At 37.5% G+C, this 21821-nt stretch overlaps 1 protein-coding gene across 6 annotated transcripts in view; it reads right to left on the bottom strand.

The window, feature by feature from the left end:
• CACNB2 (calcium voltage-gated channel auxiliary subunit beta 2) overlaps positions 1-21821 on the bottom strand; it is a 257249-nt gene that overhangs the window by 122489 nt on the left and 112939 nt on the right. The window contains exon 1 of one of the 6 annotated variants that reach the window (XM_032991399.2): positions 3751-9083. The exons of the other annotated variants lie outside the window; for them this stretch is intronic. Within the exon in view, the coding sequence (XP_032847290.1) occupies positions 3751-3801 (51 nt within the window). The 5' untranslated portion in view covers positions 3802-9083. Of the gene's footprint in view, positions 1-3750; positions 9084-21821 lie in introns of those variants that run through there. 6 annotated transcript variants of the gene reach the window in all.

Here is a 21821-nt window from a genome sequence, read left to right as displayed (position 1 = left end):
AATGCTATGTATCATTAATGACAAGGTGAAGAAAAACAAGTTGTTTTGTGAGGAGCAAAAGTAATGAAGCCTGATTTCCCACACACACCTCCACAATACCTTCAGCGCTCTCTCATTTTCCCTACACACCACATGCTCTGTACTCTCGGTTCTCCTCCTCTCCCCAAACTTCCCTTCCCTTTCCATGAGTTGTTGGTTGAACAAGAGGCAGCATTTGTTTTGGATACTCTGGAGTTAAACTTGTGCTCATCAACTGGCTGGATGCTATCCTTTGGATGCCAGAGGAGACCAGACAGTGCTTTGACTCTCACACACTGGCACGTCGAGCAAATGGCTTTAACAGCTCCGTCCAGCCTCCAAGTAGGTCTGTTATAAGCACTCCGCACTTCTGAGACCTCTGCAAGACTGATTGAAATTGGCCATTGTATTGAATTAACTGAGAAGCACAACTAACAGATGGAAAGTGGGATTGCATAAATCTCGTTTTAGGAATTCAACATTAAAAATCAGAGCTGTTATACAAAGACTGTCCATACGCTTTAATATTCAGCAGCTTGTTTTAATATAAGATGATAGCATGAGCAGCAATCTAAACATTTAGTCTTTCAGTCAGTATGGACAATTTTCAAACTATCTATTTCACAGAACATTGGTTGCTGTCATTAAACTGTTACAAGTATGATACAAACCACAGACATTCATGCAGTGTACATGCAGCACCAGTGGCACATAAAAATTTGCAAAGAAATACTGTACTCATAACAAAGAACTTCAGGGATCAGTAATTAAAAGATTGCAAAAAGTCTTAAGTGCTTATATAATTAGAAAACCTACTTTCAAAGTTACAAGACCTTCTGTGTTTTGGCTCATAACTCAAAAAAAAAGAAAAAAAAAAAGCAGCCCAGTGGTTTCATAGCCTACAAAATGGATATGTGAATGCAATGGAAGTTTCAAGTCACTTTACCTTCCCTCCATTTACACCCTTTTTATGCTGTATTTCCACACTATCCATCCTGGGAAACAAATAGCAGAATTAGCCCTTTCGAGTTTATGAATACATAAACTCATTCACTGCAAGTTGAAAGCTAAATAAAAAATAGCAGCAGTAATTATATATTCCACTGATGTTAAAAACATAAATTCAGGAAAATATGGGTAAATTGGCAAAAGGCAGGATGTCACCTCTTTGCATAGTGGGTGAGGTAAGGACAAAATGACAGCCTTAGGAAACTGTAAGGAATTACTGTGCCTGATGTGCTTACCCTTTCTGGCAGTTACTGAATTTTCCATATTGAAGAATTTCTATGTCACAAGGACTGTGTTGGTGGTGAAAACATGTCAGTGGTTATGCAATAAGTATTATTTTGTTTCATCCTACTGTAACATTTTAATTGACTTGAATACTTCAAGGGTCAACTTGTTACAAGGGACATCCTGAAATTTGGGAATTCAGAAAAAAGTACCCATCAAATCATTATCTGAATTTCTGTTCAGTTATGCAATTTGTATTCACTTTTTATACAACATCTGTCATTAAAAGACTATCATGAATAGTCAATTTACTTCATTATAAATGTCAGGAAGTATGAAAAAGAAAGTTCTCAAGCTATATCTCTTTTTAAATCTTCCCAATCTTCCCATTACTTTCAGCCATTTAAACAATTCCTTTTTCAATTAGATAATGTTTTAGGACTAGTACTGCTAAAAACGAGTGAATCTGAAAGCACAGCTTCCTGTAAAATGTTTCTGAAAAAGAAGTGACTACAGCCAACATTCACATTAAAAAAGATAAGTGGTCTTCTCCCCCTCATGACACATCTAGAAACTAGGATAGAAACTGAGGAAACACGAAAAGAATGGTTATCAACCATCACTTTGAGAGAAGGGTTCACCAAATGTTCAGAAATCCACATAATATACACAGTTGAATCCCTTCAACCAAATTTCATTCCTTCCTGCCTGTGTTCCACTTCCCCTATCCTGCTTTGTGCTGCCTCTCAGTTCACACGGGCTGTACATCCACAGCACCACCCTCCATGATCCCCTTACTGGGTCAAACACTAACTTCTTCCTCCATCCACTGGGACCTCTATAACTGCGCCAAATAGAGCTTGGGCTTCTTCATGTGCAATATGAGAAAACAACTTTGTTTTGTACTATAGCCCGGATAAATCAAACTTACCTTCCCTTTGATGAAATTATTTGATAACCAGGAGATAAAAAGATTAAATGTTGCATGGGAACATGGACATTATTTGTGCTAATTTCTAACATCGGGTAACTTCTCTTTAGGAAAACAATATTTTCCAAAGGATTTTTTTTTTTTTTGCTTAATTTTATACCCCTTTCCCACAGAAAAAGTTATTCTCCATTTTTTCCCCATTTATAATTGTATCTGGATTGTCAAAGAACCCCAAAACACATTAATTCATCAGAAGTCTTAAGAACTGTTTGGAAAATATATATATTAAAACTTAAAGACTTAAGCTTCTAACTATATTAATTGCATAAGAAAAGGCTAAACACAGCTATAACTCCAGTTGGACTTGATGACCTTAACAGTCTTTTCCAACCGAAATGATTTTGTGATTTTACTAGTAGCTGATTTCTGCTGTTCTGAACATCCATTCTGAAAACAAGTGCAGTGGAGTTGTACGTGGTAGTTGCATGCCTTCCTACTTCATGGCACACTTCCTGTAAGACCCGTTGTTGCATCATTTCCCCCACAAACATATGAGCATGTTCTAATTTGAGTAAAGAATAGTTGTCTGTAAGAGGAGTACAGAATGGATGCTAGCAATAACTACTCAGTTTCCTATGTGGAGATCCCTAACTAATCCAGGAATATAAATGATCCAAATCTGATTTCGTTCTAGAAGAAAGCTGTGGAGCAGCCCTTACACAAGACATTGTCACTGGGTTTTCTCAGAATAACTCTGGAAAGCTGCTCTTCATGACTATGGTACACTTCTTTCACTGCAGCTATATGCAAATCTCTCATAAAATTTATAGAAAGTAGCAAGTTTAAACCAAACATTTGGCTAAAGTTTATGCCCATGTTACTTTTATTGTTTTAATCTCCATACTTTGTTTTCTACAATGTAAAAAAAAAAAAAAAAGAAAACAAAGCACATTCAGTATTTGTCATCTATTTATATTTTATTTCACAAGCACAGCTGTAGTGGGATATCTGCTACTGTAAATCCCCAGCCCCAGGATACACATAGCTGGTCAAAGGCTGCCAAACCAAAACTCATGAGTATGTTACAACCTAACCCAAACCAAAAATAATACAGAGTGTAACATTTGTATCTGTAGAGAATGTACCAATGTACTTCAAACTACTGCCAGCAGAGAGTCCCATTGTCTCGTATTGAGGAGAAAACAATTTAGCACAATCCCCCAAAACACGGAACAAACAGCAAGCTACTTTGTTTTTAACTATTTTAATAGGGTTGTAAGACAGAAACGCCCTCAGCAACAGCCACCTGTGAGTGCTTTCCCTTGTTTTTGCAGTTTTTCAACATGACAGCAAGTTAATACATTTTTAAAAAGGAAGATCAAAAGTATAATTTAGACTCCCAGAAAAAGGCTGGCACATTTTTCAACAACATTTGAGTTTGGCTAGATGAGAGCAAAGTGAAACAGTTTAACTGTAATTAAGTTAACTCGCAAGCCAGCCTGTACATTGCATTGGAAAATTAAAGGGCTCCCGAGCATCTGGCCCGCACTCCTTCAACGTATGCTTACCCCAGGAGTAATGTGCTTAGTTTGAGGAGACATCAGGCATCTGTCAAGCATGTCAGCCTTGCACCAAGCGGGCCAGCCCTTCCAGCAGCAGCAGTCCTTCTTACAGGAGCAAAACCTCCGACACGAAGCGGTGCACCAGTGAAAACTTCAGCAAATCACCCTGCATTAACCATTATTTGAGTTCCTTGTCCATCTAAGGCCTGGTTTAAAGTGTCCAGCTTTTGTCTATATGGAGTGACACTGTTTGCTGGCGATTCCTCTCAGCTGTTGATCTAATTCAGTCCCTATGTTAGGATACAGCTAAGCAGAGAACCCGTCACCATCAATTACCAAGGAGGAGTGGGAGGGCTCCGTGCTCCCGGTGACGTCAGCCATTTTAGGAACGAAGCCTGCACACTTGCTGGAGTAACATAACATTTTATTAATCTCATATGCATGCCTTGCAGCATGCATGGCCTCCTGTTTATATACAACAACTGGCTGTACAGCCAGAAACAAATCATGGAGAAGTATCTAAACGTGAACACTGGATAATCAGACTTGTTGACGTTTGGGGATATGGATCTTTTTTTGTTTGATTTTTTATTTTTTTTTTCCTCCTCCTCAACAGAGATATTAGGCACTGGTATTTCAAATTGGAAATCTCAATTCAAGTTGGAAAACTCCTCTGTAAAAGAAAAATTAAGCTTAACCATAATTAAGGTAGAAGATACATTCAAATGAACCTTAATCATGGTTCTTTGTAAAAACTACAATCCTAAAAAAATCCTCACTAGACCCATCAGCATGGCAGTACTTCTATGCATTAGCCAGTGCACTGAAATCATCAGGGAAACTCACATGCATAATATTACAGGCTCTAATGAGCTTAAGAGTTTGCAAGTTAGGGTCAACTGGCTTAAAATAAGAGTATAGGTTAAATATAAATAAGAAGAATTAAGGATACATATCTTTATTGGTCAGAGGCTTCTGGAGGCTTAGTAAGGAGGAGTAAGGAGCAAGCAGTAACAAACAGGGAATGGTATGAACAGAGAAATAGTTGCAGAGAAGCAGCTTTCTGCTCCTGCTACCACTGAGATAATAAATGTCGAGGCGGTGACTTCTGAGAGTAGCAACAAGCATATTGGTTTTGGCTCCAGCTGCTCAGTGAGCTAGGCAATCTTCTCTGCTTATGCCTCGAGACTGCGAGACCAGTCTTTAATAGGCATGATAGGCAAACAAAACCCCGTAAAGTCAAAACTCTGGTCCATGAGAGCTGAAAACATTGCCTATTTCCAAAAGCCAAACTCTTAACACTAACTTTGTAAGTAGCCTCTGTAAAGTTGGTAGTAGGGAAGGGCATACACCACCTATATGTCTCACAGTAAGAATCAAAACAGATTTTTTTTTTCTTTTTTAATAAATATTTCAGGCTGGATTCCATTTATATTTACTGGTTTCTACACATATTTTCACACAGGCACTTTGAAGGTGTACCAAGATCAATATAAAGTTATCCTCTTCCCTCTCCCTCATCACTTAAAATGTGATTTCTTATTTATATTAGCTGCATAACATATTGTTAACAATTCTAACTCAGTTAAACTAGAGGTGATTTTTGGTTGATACACCATCAGGTGTTTGGTGGTTTTTTTGTTTGTTTGGGTTTTTTTTTGTTGGGTGTTTTTTTTTTTTTTTGCAAGGGGAGTCTGGGAATGAAGGATTGTTAAAATTTAAAATTTTATGACTCTTTCAGAAAACAGTAGTCGGGTTCAGTTCAGATGCCAAAACAGAATTAAGTAAGTAGAAGCCCTGTATAAGGGTTTATTTTTTGTTGTTGTTTTTTTTTGTTGTTGTTGGTTTTTTTTTTTTTTTTTTTATGATAGCTAAATATTCATTTCTCATTAAATAGATATTTCTATTTACCTGAAATAGATTCAACAAAGAAAAATTCACAGAACATTGAAGACCTCTTGTATAATTTACTTTGACTTCCATAAGGCACTTCTAGGATGCATTATTAAACTGGAAATTAAACTGAAACAACTACTGTGCAGAGGAAGCTTACAGTAAACTTCACCAAACACAGTTTTAGAAGGCTGTGAGAAGTAGAGCAATCTGATGCAATACTGTGTTAATAAAGTTGAAGGGTTTTTTACAGTACAATTACTGAGATAGCTTTTTGGCAAATTTATCATCCTTAAAAAGTTTAACACATGATGTGGGACACAAATACCTTGGGGCAAATCAGAAATACTCTGAAGAATACATAATCACAGCCCCAGCTGGAATATCACAATTAGGACAGGGCAGCTCTGAATCCAGAAGCTTATTTTCTGCCCTTCAGGAGATTTTACAGAATACTGTAACTAAATGTGCAAGACCAGGCTGTCATCATGGCAAAATTTGGCATCAAAATATTAAAACAAAAGAACTTTGTACTAGAAAACACAGTAAAAAGAATATTTAAACTGCAGAAACAGCAATAGAGAAATTCCGTGGTACCAATCATAAAGTTTCAAAAGCTCCCTAAATCTTCTAACCATAGAACAGAAACCACTTCTTTTTCCTTTCTTTTTTTTTTTTTTTTTTTTTTTTTTAAAAACTTCTGAGTAGCATTCACAAAACCAGTGCACAGTGAATGCTAGGTGACTTCTGCCCTTTTTTGCCCAAGAGGGTGAATCATTACCTAACAAGTACCAGATCTGTTAAAAGCTGCATGCTGTGTGTATCTTGACAAATTAAGGTTCCTTAGAAGAAAAGTAAGTGACCTTCAGCCACTTACAGAAAAATATATGGTCTTTGATAAGAGAACAGGAACACAATTCATCCAATGATTACTATTTTCATTCACTCTTTATTCCTGTATAGCACTAATGCAGAAGGAGTTTTAACATTAAATCTTAATACTCTATATTTACAGTGTTTTCACCAGAAGTCTCCATTAATTTTAAACAAAACCTTATGAAATTTTACTCTATTTGGACTATAAATGCCATTAAGCACATGAGAAGACAGAAGCACTGATTGAGTAAATACTCTGTAATATACTGATAGAATCTTGTTTATGAATTTTTTTTGTTTGTTTTTTAAGTTTTGTTTAACAGAGCAAGGTGTCTGGACTCTGCCTCTTTCCATCTTTCCCAAGTTGAAAATGGATGTCTGTCTAAAAAAAGTTCTTGACAAATCAGATCAGAAATGAGTTGTTAGAGATCACAACAGTCAATAACTCAGAAGTAATAAAAGCTTAGACATATGAGTAATTTTTCTCATCACCAAGTTATTGTGCATCAGCTGATCCATATGTGGATATGTAGGCATGCTTAACATATGGCAAAGAAATTAAGGCAATTTATTGTAATTCTACCTCATTATGGATTATGTTATCTGGCATTTGCTGATGGATAAATTAATGAACAGGTAATGCATGGCAACTTTTAAATCCATGTGTCTAAATCTTATATACATATATATATATGTACACACAGAAGAATTCTTCTGTTTCTACTTCCCTTCTCATTTTAAAAGGAGATAATGCATATGTTCTTCTTCAGTTATCCAAGGTACCACATTTGCTTTTATTCAGTCATCAAATACCTCATCAGTCTTACACAGTTTCTCAAAAGACAATTTAATGATTCTGAGATTCCTCAGCCAGCTCTTTAGGTATGCAAGTGTCCCATACAATGACTTCAGGTTGAGTTAAATATGATCCAAGCTGTGACATTTCCATATTTGAAGGGGAATACTTAACCATTTGCCATTTGTAGAAGTTACATATGTTATCAGTGCTTCTCACTTGGTAAGAGTCAACTTTAGAAGAGTTTCCTTTCCCCTTTTGGAGGACCCAAAGTCTTCCAAAAGGCATCAAGGTATTAAAATCTCTCATTTATTTAACATAACAAGACAGTAGAACACTTTGCCTACACAAAGTTGATATAAATGAATTTTGACATCTACAAAATTTTTGTTGAGAAGACATGATAAATTAGTCAAAGCTGAGACAGAGCCAATGATTCAGTAGCAAACAGACCCAAACTCAGATTTCCTAAATTGCTGTAACAGCCTTTCCACAAAAAACATTCAAATCCACTCAAGTCCTGCCAGCAGGAGACCACTCAGTTCCCTAGCTCACATTCATGACGGTTTCTCAGGTCCGTCATTCCCTCTCAGATCTTTACCAAAGCGCCAGTCTGCTTGGTGTTTTGCACACTGAATACGGCCACTCATACAGCAGAGTCCTAGGTGAGATGCTGAGAGAATGGTTGGTTGATATTTCTAGCAAAAGACAATAACCCAGCCTCTCACCCAGCATGGTGGGATCTGAAATGCAGAATAGCCGACTGCTTCCCAAGTACCCTCTGCCCAGTTTGAATAAAGGACACCAACAGGGTCTCCTACCTCCAAGGAAAAGTTTCTTCACTACCAGATATAAAGTCAATTTGTTGTTTTTCTCTCTGTGACCAATAAAAAGTCAACTATTTTCTGTAAGTGGGAGAGGGCTCAATATGAAACATTTGTCACAGAATAAAGGAGAGAATTCTGTAACACCTAAATATTGCAAAAATAGGTTTGAGGGTTTGAAACAGATGAGTACTCAAACCGGCAGGGTTACTGGTTATAACACACAGGGAAGATTTATTTATTTTTTAGTAAGGGAAAGCTGAGTTGGTTTGATACCCAGTGGAAGAAAAAGGTTCACAGCTATTTTTTACAGTTAAAATGAACTATAAGGTTGCCAGGCTTACTAAAAACTGCACCTTCATATTCTTAATTTTTGACCAGCTAACCTGAAGATTCTGTCTTGCAAACTGCTGCTCCTCAGAGCAACAGTTGCATCTAAGAGCAAACTGCTGAATCTTCATGGATGCTGATCTTCCTGACTTCAAGTACACACTGCTTTGCCAAAAATGAATTTCATGGAAAATGTGGAATTTCACCAGTCTAAATTCACTCCCACTTTTCCATGATATTTCCTCACTGCAAGTTTCACAAAGCAGAATCAGTGTGCAATGGTACTTCAAGGTTAAGTGTTGGTTAGGAAAGCAGGATTCACAGAGCACCTACAGATCATTTTTAATTTCTGCAAAGAAGAAACTTCAGCACTAGATGAAAATTTAAGTTCCCTGATGGTCTGAAAGATGTGTTAGGAACTTTACAGGAATCTGAGTGCAGCATATAGAATATAAACATCACATAAAAATGCTAAACTAACAATTTAAATAAGTCAGCAGCAGAGCAAATTAGGTCTGAGAGCAGAGCTTTAGGTCCCCTCTGCTCCTGCCCCACTCCCCCTCCCGATGGCTCCAGCAAGGCCTTCCCTCCCCGCTGCTGCTCCCAGCACTTGTCAGACCCCTCCAGAAGGAGAGTGATACCTAACCTGGTAGGAAACTATTTGTTTATTTTTTTCCACTGTTGCTTTTTTTGTTTGGTTGGTTTTTGTTTGTTTGTTTTTTGGTTGGTTGGTTGGTTTTGGTTTTGTTGTTTTTTTTTTTTTTTTTTTTTTCTGTCAGGTCAGTAAAATGAAATAGCTAAAGGGAACAAAAGCAGATGAAAGGACACTGGTAGTGGTGGGGCAACAAGCCTCCACCACCCAAACGTCACTGTGAAACATTAGGAGATAACCCACCAAGGTCCAAACTCCTTTTATGAATTTAATTTATATTTTGTAATGCATAGCAATAGCTATGAAATGTAATTCTGTATCCATTTAAAAGCAGAAGAAACATCTATTTCAAAACAAGTGTCTCACACTCAAAACATTAATAATTAACCACCCACACACAAAGAGTTACTCAAGTAAACAGAAGAAATGACAGCTTTAAGTTACATACATTTGTGCTTAACATTTAAATAAAGCCTTTTTTTATTAATGATAATCCATGTCACATTTTTCCCCTTCAAAGTAAAAATTTAACTCCAGCCACAGTGAATAAGGCACACCCCTCCAGCCATACATTTTGATTTTATACTTACAATAGCTACAAGACAATGTTAGCTTACTTCAATATCCTTCGATGTTAATTCTCCTGAAAATGTTCTTATTGGCATGATCTGAAGCCCACGAGGCTCTCTTTGGTTGGCTTTAGATTAGGCCCTTACATAACTGTAACATCTGGGGCCCATTTCTACTATGCAAGTTCCAACAGACGCAATTTCTGTATGTATAAATTCATTTCTATTTAACAGATGTCTGTTATTTTAGAAAAGCAGAACTGATACACAATTCTGTTCAATTGAACAGCCAAGTTAATACATATTCTCCCAGAATGAAATGAAATAAATAAAGCAATTTGGTAAGACATACACCCTTAATGTATTCCAGTGTGGTTTTTTTAACTTCTGTGCTTTGCAAATTCATGTCCATCTTTGTACAGGGGATAAAAACCACAGCAGACCATTATTACCACAGCTGTAAATACCAGAAAGGAGAAGGTGCAGTGTCAGTACTCTTCTCCCACATTGTTTTTATACAAAGCACACAAAGTATTACATATACCAGTCTGTGAACTTAAGAGACAGCAAGGCAATTTAATACTGCAGTAGAAAAGATGCAAAGTATCACTGCATAGCGTACATGAAGCAATTGTCAATATGTGAGTGAATGCACATTTTTTTATGTGCAACTCCACAGTGAAGTTTGGAAGGGATTGCTATGAATTAGTGAAAACTCCTCATACAATAGCCCATTAGGATATATGTACTGAAGACGTAAGATAAACTGTTATAATCTACTTCCTTCTTAAGCATAATTTTCCCCCAGTGAAGAGCAATTACAATTTCTTGTTAAATCGCTTCTTTTCTATCAACAATAAAAATATCATGCAAGGATATCCATTGTTGTAATTGCATAAACATTCAAATATTAACAGGATTATAACTAAATTCTTGTGAAGAATTCAGCATTACTACTACAGAAAAAGTCTTGCTGAAATAAATAGATGAGCCACAATTACTACCTAATGATGTGCACTGGTTTATAGGGAATCAGAGAATGGTCTTCAGATTACAGCCTCTAAAATTATATCAAAAATAGTCAGTACAACGGTTCATTAAAAGCACTAAAAGTAAGTTACTTTAAAATTGTTTTCCCAACTTCTCTCAACCCAATATAAAGTGGATTATTCACACTTTCATCTACTGTATTTCATGTTCTCTGTTGGAGAACCACTTATCACAGAATACTGCAGCCTACAAATACCTGATATTATCTTTCAGTAGTGATAGAAGAGTTTATTAGGCTGGCAATATAGAATTTTCAGTGATCCCTTGCAGACAACAGTAGAGTCTCCACCCATCAATCTAAAAGGTACTGGATTTTGCAATTCACAGTTCAACACTACTTATGTGGATTAGGCAAGCAATTACTTGCCAATTAAAACATGTAAATAGGCTCAATAAAACAATGTAATTCCACAAAAAAAGAAAATACTAGCTTACTCTTTTTAAAAATAACAAACACTGTAATGATTATTTTTTTTCTTATAGGTAGGGAAAGAATAACAAACACATTAGTCATACCAAGATTAAACTACAGTATATTACACACAGAGCCTACTTTGAAAGAAGATTAGCAAGACTGAAAAATAAAGCAATTAAGCATTTGATCAACTTTAATTGAATACCCTTTGTCCTCACCTACATAATCACATTCTGATTTCCAGAGAGTCACATTTTTCAGCACACAGACAAATGTTAACTGAGCTGCTTCCATCTATACATTTTTCTACTCTTTGTCCTCCCAAGTGTTTGGGCCTCAGGCCTCCTGTATTGCTCTGAACCCTGTATTATTAATTCTTTGAAATTCAGAGAATTCAATTTTTCTGAGAAGCTCATCACTAGCATTTTCTACAGCTTCAAAAGTAATTGATCTTCAGAAAAATAAGCACAGAAGGATGAAGGGGGATTTTTTCCCCGTTTACAGATGAGAGCTAAGGCACCAGAATATGGGCAGAAGGGGCCACTAGTTCTGAAGGCCACGGGAGCATGTAAAATTTCATTGACTGTGGCACCAAAATTTGGTGTGGTAAGAGCACACTCTTGCTCCCAGTACCAGCACATTGTCATGCACTTACAAAATAACCAAAAAGAAGAAAGATTTTTAAAGTAGAAGTGACAATGAATGGTTACAACAGAGTTCAAATGAAGACAAACTCCCTAAGTTAGAAGTATCCTTCCTGTAGCATTTTGATCTCAAAGATCAGTCCCCAAGGAAGAACCAGAACCATCCCAGCAATCCCAGCATAAGTTCAGAAACCATACTTCTGTTGAGTAACATATGCAACAAATGACAGAACTGGAGCTAAAAGCCAGTGGACATGTTCTTGGAATACAAAATTATTAAGAGTCAGTGAACACACATTAAATAAAACTTATATATAGTGCCACTGCCTCAGTTCTTGTGCCACACTGTGTAAAATAAACTGTTTTGTGGAAGGGTATCAATTCACACTTGCTTTGTGTTTATCTTTCTCCTTATTTCTGCTACTGGCTACTATTGGAAACAGCTAGATAAAATTTTGGTCTAACCTGGTACTGCATGTTTTATGTCAAGTGCTAAATTAACAGATGAGGGGAAGAAAGAGAGAAGAAAAAGACATACATGCTAAGATTTTCAACTGCCAAAGTTAGTGTAAAGGCTGAATAAAGCATGACTCCCAGGAAGCATCATGGTGCTAAGCTGCCCCTAAGTCTTCATGGCTGACACATGCATCTGCAAAATCTTCCAGGGAAGGAGGTTGGTGTTTAACATACTTAAGATTACCTTTTCATTGATTTTATTATTTTCTTTTTTAATTCTGGTTCTGTTTTTGTGATCAAGGACTTAACCTTTCCTCCAGTAAAATAAAAAGCAACCTCTTGCGTTAAAGCACAAATTCTCCAGAAATATCACACCCAAATGTTGGGTACTAAGTGCAAGCAGTCCCTTTAGATGACTATGCTGGAGAAAAAAAAAATGAACATTCAAAGAACAGTTGTGCATTTCCATTAAACTGCATAGGTCGGTATGGATGTTAGTACTGTCAAGAACCAGGTTTTGGGAGGTTTTCCCTAGGGCATTACACGGTGCTTTTGACCATGAACTAGGCAGCAGAGAGACAGCCCATAACAGCAGGAACTGCCCAGAAGGTTACATTATATCTGCAAATAGAGATTTCAGCTGATAAGGTTATTTTATTTTCCTCCCTAATATAATTCAGTCTATTTCTTTTTCATGATTACCTCCTTGATATTCTCCAAGAGCCAAGGACATGATATATCCTACTTTTAAACGTGATTTTGCCCATAACAAGAAGTAACAGTAGACACTGTTCTTCCTATTTAACTTTGCTGTATAGCCAATGTCAGTATTTTGTTTGAAAAGTTTTGTTTTCAACACACAACATATTTGTGAAAGTACTGTTTTTCAAAAGCAGAAGAATATGGAGAACATTTTAACCAAAAGAGTCTTAATATTTTTTAACAGACAGTGTAATGCCACTGATTGCATTTCAGATCAGCTGTACAGTAAAAAAATTAAAATTACTGTGCAAGATGGCTACTGATCTATGAATTATCAAACACAACACAACTTACAAATGATTGCTAAAATGTAGTCTTCATCATGCAAATATTCATCTTTTGTACAAGGGCAAAACCAGAAACATTTTTTCAATAAACATGGAGGCACCTCCAAGGGTTGGAGGAAGTTCAGGACCTTCTATCCTGGCTGATTTGGCTCCTGGTCTACTTCTAACAGTTATCAGAGCAAACACTGCAGGGCCCCAGGAGATAAATCGGTGATACTAGCATGGGACAGTATGCCTGGCTCCTCTTACTGGAGTCTAATGCATCAAATATGCCTGGACCATTCTCCTGAACTGAAGCCAACTGGCTTGGAGTTGCCCAAGTCCATAGCATTAAATTAACTCTCTTCCCCTTCAAAAGAGGATAGGTGCATCCAAACCACCCTGCAGGAATACTACCTGGCTTGTGCTGTCTCACAAGTAGTGCCAAAGAGCTGCCTGGAAGACTGTGAGTTTCTCCTGGCCAAACACACACCAAGGACCACTTGAACAACTCTACAGAGTTGCGCTCCTGTGCCAGGAATCTTCTGATGCTCCTCAGCTCCCATGTACAGAAACAGCCTTAGCGCTAGACAGCTTCAGTAACTCCTACAGGCCAAGCCAGGCCCCATTTATGGCCACAAATGTACTTCGAAGTGTACTCAGGCTATCATTTCCCCATTGTTTCTAAGCCAACTCAAATATTTCCATTTTATATCCTCACCTGCTCATCTGGAGTTTTCTTTCAGTCCAGCGCTACACAGCACCAACCCAGACAGACACCATGCTGCTAAACCACTGTGCTGTCTTTCCAGAGCCTGCCCCATGTCCCTGCCTGGTGGGACAGCCATCCGTCCCCCCAGCAGGCAGGGCAGGGCATCTCACATGGCTCTACAGGCTTTGAGACTTTCTGTCAAATTTAAGCACCTCTAATATTAGCTTATTTCTGTTCTGAGTCTTCTTCCTCTCTCACTTTAACTTAGTTAATTATTTCCACAAAGCTTTGGCAAAGCATGTATAAGGAGATTTAGAAAACAAAACTGTTGGATGCAGCACTGTCATTTAAATGCCTGGTTAGTTTAATGCAGTCGATGTTTGTTTGAGACCTAGGTTGTGTACACATCCACCACACTTCCAGTTTTACATGTGGATTTAGGATTGCTGATGGAATCTATTATGAAAAATACATACTTATCTCCCTGCAACTGAGGTTACTTCTCTAAATCTCTTTAAGACAAATTTTTGCTGATACTGACCCATGACAACTACTGTTTCCCTTCTCATCACCTTTCTGCCCCAAATCCATTACCTTCTAGACACAGAAAATATCCAGATCAGCATAACATAATAAAATTTAAAGCACATGATCGCTTTGGACCACCTGGAGAGAATTTCAAACTTTATGTCTCCCCAACACTGTGCTTCCTCCTGTATAACTGCAGAAAGAACAGGTTTGGGTGGGGGTGGGTGTTTTTTAGTTTAGTTTTGTTGGTTTTTTTGTTTGGTTGGTTTGTTTTCGTTCGTTTTTTTTATTATTCTTGGCCGATAAAAGATTTCAGTGTCATAGCAAATCAAACATACTAAATCTGCTTGCTTCAGCTCCAGAGACTAGACAGAAGCAGAAAGCAATCAGAGATGGGAATTAAGACAATGTTTTTGTGTCCCAGATCTAGGGAATGCCACAGGATTGCTGGGCAATATTTAGACAAGAAGCTTCTGGAAAGAAGCTTCTAGGAAAAACAAACAAACAAACAAACAAACAAACAAAAAACCCCCAAACCACCAAAACAAACAAACAACAAAAACACAACACAAAATCAAACCAAAACAGAACACAAAACTCCCATTTGGTATTTCTGGTATGTTACAGATATTTTGGGATTAGCTCATGATGAGAGAGGTGAACACACTGTAGAACAGAAAGAATGTGAATTATAATAGCAATTAGGCTGCTTGTGTAAAAGGAATAAAAGAAGGGAATAAAAGAGAATGAAGCAAAATGCAAGGATTTTCTAAAAGAGCATATTTTACTACAGAAATTATTTTGAATCTGATGCAGGCCTGCAGCATATTCAGTGCTGTCCTGCCCACCCAAAACCCTCTGCCTGCCCCACAAGCTGAGGCTGAGAGAGGGAGGAGGAACGTTCTTTTTCCATCTCCTAGATGATAAAGAAACATGGAATTCATCTTTTATACCTCTTCCTTCAAGTATTAGAAATTGAAAACATCTTGTAGATTGAATTTTGAATTATTACTTTTTTTTTTTTTTTTAATACATTGGTTGCATATAGTAGTCAGAGACGAAGCACTCTTCATGAGGCTGTATGTTTTTTCCATGCACCATGCAAATGTTACTGGCAACACGAGAAACAACAGTTTACACGGGTTTGTGTTGTCTGACAACAGAGAGCCCTGAGTTACAGGCACTAAAACAGTATTCAGTTGTATCTGATTACCTGATTATTTGAAACCCAAATTTCACTTGGTACATCACAAAACATTAAGATCTCAACCATATCACCTTAGAGGAATATCTACAAATCAGATGAATTTTTAAGAATTTAGTTATTCAAATTACTTCTGTTTTACATGACAACTGCCTTTTTGCAACCACAGCTGTTATTCAAGTTGACTTAAAATATCACCTTCAACTCTGGATTAATTATTTTCTCTGCCTTCCCTCTGCTTCCATCTTCTGTCACTCACTCATATACATCATCATTCTCTTCTCCCTCTACATCACTTGCTGCTCTCATCACATTTTTTTTTTTCTTAATGTTTTTTTTCTTTCCAATTGTCTTTTAATCCATTTTACTTCAAGTTTTTCTGTAGTTTTCCTATATTTGCACCTCTCAGAAAACAAACAAACAAAACCCTGCGAGGAAATCCCTGCTCCAGACCCTACTTCCTCAAAACACCCAGGAAATTAGAAGTTAAAAAACCCAGCATCAGTCCTTTTGTTTTAAATAGTTGAATCCTCACCTGAGATCTGTCAGGGAATATAGTTTCCTTAAAAAAAAAAAAAGAAAATCTTAATCATTTTTTCCTTATGAATTCCAGTAAAGCTAAAGAAAGATTAGCTACTTGCAAAACTATTTCTGTAGTAAATCTATTAGATCAGCCCTGACAAAATGAACTAATTTGCAGTGGAGAACATAAATCATTCAGGTACTTGGAAAAGTCAGGTCATTTGGAAGCTGCTATGTCTCTAGTATTTTTGGTTTAAAGCTGTTTTACAGGACATAATGTGACAGATCACATTTGATGGAGGGTTCAGAGCTCCCCTCTCTCCTTGGTCATGCATTTCTGTTTGCCTGACACACTTGCACATTGGTTTAGGTGAGAAAGAATGCACGAGAGAATGGGAAGACCCAGGTATCAGTTTGCCACTGACAAGCCCAGTAGAGTCATGAAATAGGTCATGTCATGGCTGAAAAAACACCAGGTTTAATTATTTCTGTAAAGTGGGACAGTGAGGTATACTCACTGTTAAATAATGTAAGTTCAATTTTTCCCCCTCTTTGCATGGTCAGCTTGCTTAAAGGAAGCAGAATGCTGCAATTCCATTCAGAAACAAACAAAAAACTCTGCTGGATTTATTGATCCATTGAGGGAAATTCCCATAGAGAACAGAAAAATTAACTCTCTGTTACGCTTGTTAATTTTACCGTTTACTCCTTGTCTTATTATCAGAGCAAATTGAAGTGCAGATGCATTTTAAATCATCATTTAGACCCAGAACTTACTCCCTTGTACAGCCCACCCAACTCGGCGGCAAAGGCTATGCACAAGGAGCACAAATGGAGGGTCTGATTGCAGCTCCTCAGCCTTCTCACTCAGCAAACTGCCTCTGGTAAGCACAGGCGGCGCAAGGCATGCATTTGTCCTGACAGTGCTCTGCGTATGAGAGGAGTCTCCTGCCCACCCATCCCAGCGTGCCTCACAGTGACTGTTTCTTCCTAAGGAGATTTAGGCAGTTTGCGTCAATCAGATTTAACAAGAGACATAAATGCCATTCCCTCTTAAACAAACAGCTGCCAGCACCTTCTTTGATGAGCTAAGGGTGCATGGGCTGCTGGCAAAAATTATAGAAGTTAGTCATTTCTAGTGTATTCTCCCCTTTTAAGCATACTACCTAATCTTATAATTTCATTATAGGACTGATTTAAAAGGTCCTCATTTTTCTGTGGTACAAAAAATATTATTGAAAATACTATAAAGGCAGATAGAAACAAAAGGGGAATTCTTATGAAGAATAACAGTATTAGATGCCCAGAATAAACAGTTATATACAGAGTACAAAAACCATAAGCAGAGGAAGCACAGAGAATCATTAAATGTTTCTCCAACTCCAGCTGTTTAAATGAGGAAGCAGATAAAACTAAAATAATTAATTATTATATAAGGCTTGCTACTTGGTCCATCGTGTATATCCATATCAGAACTATGGCTGAAATTAGCACCCTCATCTGGCTTCAAGTCTTGTCAGGTCTTTTTGCAGTAAATAGAATGAATAATAACACTAAAAAAAGTAATGAAATTAATTGTTTTGAATTGCAATATCAACACAAAATATGCTTGATCTTGCAAGCAATAATTTCTGCTTTTTAAACCTGGCCATGTTCAACACATACTTGCAAACCAGAAAATTACATAATGGAATTATGAATTCTTTAAAAACTGGCCCATCATTCCCACAATGAACTTCAGGAAATTAGCATCAAATTAGCAGTTTGCCAGAAACGTAGTAAAAGGCAAATGAGGAAACATCCCTGCCCTGCAAATGATCTCCCACTCAGTGACGTGGCAGCAGGGCTGGATGCATTCCTCCTCCTCACTCCTACACTCTTCACCACCAGCACACATGCAATTTTTTTCCAGGTAGAAATGAAGTAGCCAAAATACAGCTCACATTGTCTTATTTCCTCATAAAATAATTTAAATCAAAGTACTTCTTCTATGGGCTAGATTCTCCTTTCAATAGGCTCCCACTAAATACTATTAAATCAATCGCAGTCATCCTTCTGGCAGCAGTTCCAAAAGTTCACTTCACAATGTTAGAACCTTATTACAATTATAGCACCTCCTTGTGCTTGAACTTTTGATCTGATTTCTTAAAAATAGCAGACTCCCAGATCAAAAGAACATTATTCAAAACAACAGTATTAATGCTCTTTAATCAGCTCCAATTTGTTCTACCCTCTTGAAGAAGGCGGCAGCATTCTGAATATTCTATTCTACATTCAGACCAACTGGAAATTCAAAGTTGTGTCTTTGAATATCTCATTCTGACACTGTTAAATAGCAATTGGGGAAGCATTTGGGGATAAAGCTTGTCCTTCTTAACTTCCAACGTTCTTCTGCTGACAGGTTTGAGGAGTCAAATCTAAAAGTTTCACCATGAGTTTCTTTTTTCCTATGCCCCTGAGGAAGCAGAGATGGCTGTGGGACAAGGCAAACTGCCTCACAGGCTTAGCACCACTCTGTGGCTTCCTTAAGAGTCTTCTTGCTTTTCTGGAAAACATCTGTAAACACCATCCAATTATGATCTAAGGATGTTTTCAGAAACCTTCAAAACTCTAGGTCCTGCTCAGAGGGTTATTCATCAGAGTTTCTTAGTCAAAATTTAAATCGCATGTATTTCTCTTGAAAGCAAGGTCCTAAACATATACTAAATTTCTGAGAACAAAACAGATGCTGTGACTTTGTAGCAAAATTTTGTCAGCACATCATCTGATTGTGGTTGATAATGGTTTGGCTGTTGGTTTGTTTCTTTTTTTTAAGGAAAAGGGGTATGAGCCCACTCCTAGGCAGCCCCCCCCCCAAAAAAAAGTCACAAAAATACCACAGAGATTTAAAAATAAAATGGCAATTGCCAGGACAGTTCTTGTCCTCACTTATGTTCAGACAATCCTAATTAACACTGGGCAGAATTTGGCCCGCTGTGCAAGTCCCGTCAAATCCCTGCACTGTCATCTGCCGTGCCAGAAGGTTATTCCTTGAAACACTGGCCAATAAGCCGGATAATTCTAGAAATGACATTTCAATGCCACTGAATCAGTTTGCCTTGTGCTAGAATTTAATTTTTAAGCCTTTTCCACTTGACTGTACTTATATTACAACATAGGAATGTTGACAATTATATATTTTTTTAGAATGAAATCAAATACAATGACAACTATAATTGAGTCTTTGTGAGGGTAGCATCATCCGTCATTTATTATATACCTACAAGGTGCATCAGAAATTATACAGGGCAAAGAGAGCATTTAGAAAGAGAGTATCAGAGAGCCAGAGGACCACCTAATGTGCAAGACAAAAATAACAAACCCATTTGTTTGGTGTTTTAGGACTGCATAAAAAATGAGACACTGGAGTAGCGGGAGCAGAGCAGCTGTTTTTACAATATTTAGCTCCTGGCTCGCAGAAAAAGGGCTTGTGAGGGCAGGGGAACACAGGGAGAAGTGATAGACTGAGCATCCTAGCAGCTGCTGGAGCAGAGCTGGGGAAAGTTTAGATTAGGTCACATCATTGTCCCAAGGCTGATGGCTCAAGGCCATTTTGCACCTCCTCACCTGAGCTGCACTTACGGCTCATTATCTGTAACCCAGGATATAAGACTGAAGGTTTAGCATAGAAAACTAAGCTTTATTATATAAATAAAAACAGATCCTGTAAACAACAGATCTTCCCTATTAAATGGAAACCAGTTTTATAAATATTTCCAAGTTCAGCTCCTTGCTGTGCTGACACTATAATCTACGTGGAATAAAGGGCAATCTGGAATGGTGCTGTGTCTGGGAAGAAGTACTCCAAATTCAGTCTCTGATTTCCTATTTATGCCATGTAGGAATTACACAGGGCCAGCATCTGCATCAGGTCCAGGGTTTTGCTCTCTTTGGCAGCCTGGCTGTATCAGCTCCATGTTCACATCCAGCTGCCTACACAGGCAAGAAAGAGCTCACCCAGCTGTGTTTCCTATTTCTTCACAGCTCTGCAAAATGAGCAGCTCAGAGCAGGGCTGAAAGAAGACACTGCTCTGCTTGATGTTAAAGCCAGCAATACCGTACTATGCAAATAAATACACCTATACATTTCAGGATATTCCTGTCCTCATGACATAAGTAACATAAGTGACATGACATATCTTCATTTTCACTGATACCTCTCCTCAGAACACCTTGGTACCATTCAAAGACTACTGGTTTTGTTACAGCTTATTTTCCAGTTTCACTCAATTTCTTCACCTGATGTCTCCTGCTTCGTGTAAAATACTCAAATTCAGTATCCTTCGTAAAACTCATTTTTAACTCTGTCACTTATGTAACTATTATAGGGTTTTAATTTACTTTTTTTTTTTTAAAATTATTATTAGCAAAACAGTGACATACAAACCTTGAAATAACACACTACAGAAGCATAAGAAATTTGTATCCTCTCCATAGCACTCTATTCTCTTTCACACTTCCTTGAAGACTATTTTAGTAAGAAAAATCAAAGACTATCAAGTCTACTGAAGATTTAAGTATGTGGTTTTCTTCAAGTCAGACAGATAGCTGAAGAAGTACTTAAGCATATGTGCAACAAAACAGATTCTGATGAGTATTTAATTATTTCATATTCACCATAGACCAATTTTTTTAAAGTTGTCTCAGGAAATAAATTGCATTTGATTTCAACAGAAGTTTCTAAGCTCTGCTATAGTAACACCAATACAGTTTTATAAACCAAGAACTGCAAAAGAACACCAAACCACAAGTGTAACACTGACATAGAAAACACTGAAAGACTTTTGGCATGCTCCTCACCACATGATATATCAGACCATTTATCTATAAAAGCCCAGAGGACATGGGAGGGTTTCCTGTACCATCAACTGGCAACTGATAACTTTGTATCATAGAACACTGCAGCAAACTATAAATATCTCTGAAGCTCACCAAAATCCTTAGAAACGGGTCAGGTAAGTGAAGGTTGTGTGCAATAGAATGAGAAAATACTTCAGAGCAGAAAAAGAAGTAGGCTTCAAGAAGGTAATTTTGGTGAAGCAGGCAAGGCTACTTTTCAGAGGAACTCAGGATGATGTTTCATCCTTGGGATTACAATACAACTACTTTAATAATTTTTTTCTTATGTGTATGATTCAGACTATTCAGATTTACTAAAGAAAATTTAAAAGACATGTTCTTACTATAATCTCACTAGAATTTATCTAGAAAGTAGGACAATACAACATACGGATGGATAAAAACATGAAGTGCTGCCAGCAGCATAAACTTACTTTACAGCAGAATTTTGTAGAAGGTAGAAGAAAAGAGCAGATTAAGGATCTGATTCCACAACTCTCAGCACAGGCCAGGGAGCAGCCCTGGAGGGTCCCTGACCACAGCCGCAGACAGCCTGGGTAGCCTCAATGCTGGCTGAGAAGCACTGTTTAGATTTCTCAAACATATAGAAAACTTCAATTAAAACACCTCTCTCTGAAAATTTAGGGCCTGAAAAATATGACCTTAGACTTTCCAAATCAGTTTTCAGCTGAGTGCTCTG

The sequence above is a fragment of the Tyto alba genome, unplaced genomic scaffold (assembly GCF_018691265.1).
Source record: "Tyto alba isolate M040663 unplaced genomic scaffold, T.alba_DEE_v4.0 Super-Scaffold_38, whole genome shotgun sequence".
Taxonomy (NCBI): Eukaryota; Metazoa; Chordata; class Aves; order Strigiformes; family Tytonidae; genus Tyto; species Tyto alba.
This window is presented reverse-complemented; position numbering and strand designations above follow the sequence as displayed.